Source organism: Frankliniella occidentalis, unplaced genomic scaffold, assembly GCF_000697945.3.
Source record: "Frankliniella occidentalis isolate FOCC.00 unplaced genomic scaffold, Focc_3.1 Scaffold95, whole genome shotgun sequence".
Classification (NCBI taxonomy): domain Eukaryota; kingdom Metazoa; phylum Arthropoda; class Insecta; order Thysanoptera; family Thripidae; genus Frankliniella; species Frankliniella occidentalis.
The window spans coordinates 166,518-169,103 of NW_026267224.1; the positions used below are offsets into that span (position 1 = coordinate 166,518).

General features: G+C 46.3%; 1 protein-coding gene across 1 annotated transcript; it reads right to left on the reverse strand.

Moving 5' to 3' along the window:
* On the reverse strand, positions 1–1,747 carry LOC113210544 (protein roadkill-like). Its single transcript, XM_052269554.1, has 4 exons — positions 1,479–1,747; positions 721–1,351; positions 380–620; positions 1–269 (listed from the first exon to the last, which is right to left on the reverse strand). Exons 2-4 carry the CDS (start codon positions 1,347–1,349, stop codon positions 177–179), a joined length of 963 nt encoding a protein of 320 aa, XP_052125514.1. The 5' UTR covers positions 1,350–1,351; positions 1,479–1,747; the 3' UTR covers positions 1–176.
* Positions 1,748–2,586: the final 839 nt, after the last annotated feature.

Consider the following 2,586-nt stretch of genomic DNA (forward strand, 5'->3'; position numbering starts at 1 on the left):
AAAATCAGTCAATTCGACAAATATATTGATTAATAAAGAAAAAAAAATAACTTCTCTTAGGTGGTAGTTTAAGTAATATATCCGTTTCAAAGATAATAGAGTGATAACTAAAGATTAAAAAAATAAACTTCTGACACAGGTGGTAGTTTAAGTTAACTCATCCTTTTCAAAGATTACTAGTCAAGGAGGTTGTACATGTCAAGCATAGCTTCGCCTGCTGTCTGGCGGTTGGTCGTCTGGAAATCCATCCACTCTCTAGACTTCAGCACCTGCAAGAATTAAATTCAAACAAAAATTAGGGTGAAGTTGACAGGAAACCAATATCTTTCCCTCAACATAAAGCTGGAAAAAGGGTACCAGGGAGTACTATACATCATACCTGATCACGATGCAATTTCAGGTAACGAAGTACAACTTTCCAGAGGGTTGGGCAGTTCAGAGTCGCACTAGTTTTTAACAAGTCGCAGCAGACTGATATAGCGCTCTTGATGTTAGATGACAAATAATGCTTAAGCCGTTCTGATACCTCATCGCACAAGTCAGAGACCAAGTACATATCAGCAGCTACGAGAAGCTTGACCATGTCAACATTATCTCCAAGACTTCCTGTGTAGATATACCTGAAAGACAAAGATGGAAAGAAGAGAGCAAACTATGTTAGAAGAATTGAAAAAAACAAACAGTACAACTGTACAAACCATAATAAACCCGTCTTAGTACCTGAGCATCTCCTTGAGGACGGGGAGTTCCACATCAACGTCGACAGTGTGTCCATCCCACTCAGGCTTGAACTTTGTTTTAAAAAACTCACTGCGGGCAGCCAGGATGCTGCGGTGAGCTAGAACCTCCTGCCCCTCAGTACACAGCTTCACATCAGACAGTAAGCCAGAGTCCAGGAGTGAACCCAGACTCTTCGAGAGAGAGGCAGTACCATGAGTACCACCAGCTGCGATGAGGTTTGGCTTTTCTGATGGTATCGGCGCTGACATCTCATACAGTACTTCCAGTTTACCGGAGAATCTAATACCCATGGTGTGATGATACCATTGTAGGTTCGCAAGTTTGTAAGGTGTTTGTAGAAATCGCTTGGACAATTCAAGCTCTCCTTTACCAATTAGTTTGCCTGCTACAATAGCGCCTCCCCATGTAACTAGCCTCTTTGATGCAGGACAGGTTTTGTCACGAACAGTTAGGAACAAGTCTGCTGAGAACCAAGACGAAGAACTTCCAGAGATTTGCGGTATTTCTAATGACCATGTCCATTTTGAGTCGGGCGAATCCAGATGATATTTGGATCCGGGAGCCGGGATCGGGATTGAGAAATCCACATTGGTAGTTGATAAGGCCATGTCTGACGAAACCAAAAAGAGGTTATTGATGTTCTTTCGGGATAAGTGATTTTCACAGCACGTTTGCCATTATAACCTCTCTGCAACGCCACACAGCAATAAAGAAAGACGGGGTGTGACGAGACTTACCGCAATGGTACCGTAGAGCACACGGGGTGCGTCAGCAGGTAGATTGAATGGTTCAGTTGATGAATTGGGCCTAGGTGTGCTGCAGTGATAATCCAATAAACCCAACGGAATGGATTACGTTGCGTCGCGCCCCAGTAGCTGCTCTTGTAGCTGGAGTCACGGTACAGTGAGTGAGTGAGGATGCGACGGGTGCCCAGTCAGCAGGCAGAGGGCAAGTATGGTTGCGAAAGCACTTTCCATGCGCTGGCGCAGGCGGCTGGCGGTCACACCCCGGTCGGTCCAGAACCTCCTGAACAGTCCCTGGGAAAAAAGTAAGTGGCGAAGAGCCCCTGAAGTGGAAGTTAAGTGGTTGTAAGCAACCAAGAGGCAAATAAGTGGCAAAGTTCGGGGTGAACCACTTAATACCACTTAATAACAACACAACTTGAGGTACTACGTACTACCAGTAGTAGTAAGCAAGCCAGCCAAGGAGAGGGTTTCGTACCCAGTGAGAAAATTTTCCGACGATATCGTTTCGACATCGGTTTTCACGTCGTAAGCGACAGAAAAGTGGGCCTGAAATCGACGGCTTTTCGACAGACGATGTCGTCTTGATGTCGTTTCGATGTCGACTGTCGAAAAGCCGTTGATTTCAGGCCCACTTTTCTGTCGCTTACGACGTGAAAACCGATGTCGAAACGATATCGTCGACAAAATTTCTCACTGGGCGTACACACTTTGCGCCCCTCGATTGCGGGCGGCGGGCGGTGTACTTCTTCACTTATTGTGCTGCCTATGTTGACGTGAGTCGACGTCACCCGCCGTAACGATGATGCCTCATTTAGAAGAGGTTCCTTTTAGAGAAGACGCTCTAGATCAGCGGGCGAAAAACATGATGGTGATTGAGTATAGTGCGCACCCACCGCTACCGCGACATCCGTTGGGTGTAGAGGAACATGTCAGGGACGGACACACACACACACACACACACACACACACACACACACACACACAGCAGAGAGACTCAAAGATGTAGCACGAGTAAGGGAGAGTGAGATGGGGGACGTTGGTTATTTTCACGTCGTCCTTGTTCCACAACGAATGACTTTCCCGATAGAGAAAAAGGGCC

Bases quoted from the DNA above. Each gene is read 5' to 3' on its own strand.
- LOC113210544 (XM_052269554.1), bottom strand. From the start codon at position 1,349: ATGGCCTTATCAACTACCAATGTGGATTTCTCAATCCCGATCCCGGCT. The intron at 621-720 runs GTACTAAGACGG...TTTGTCTTTCAG, and splicing joins GTCCTCAAGGAGATGCTCAG to GTATATCTACACAGGAAGTC. The intron at 270-379 runs GTATGATGTATA...TAATTCTTGCAG, and splicing joins TGAAATTGCATCGTGATCAG to GTGCTGAAGTCTAGAGAGTG.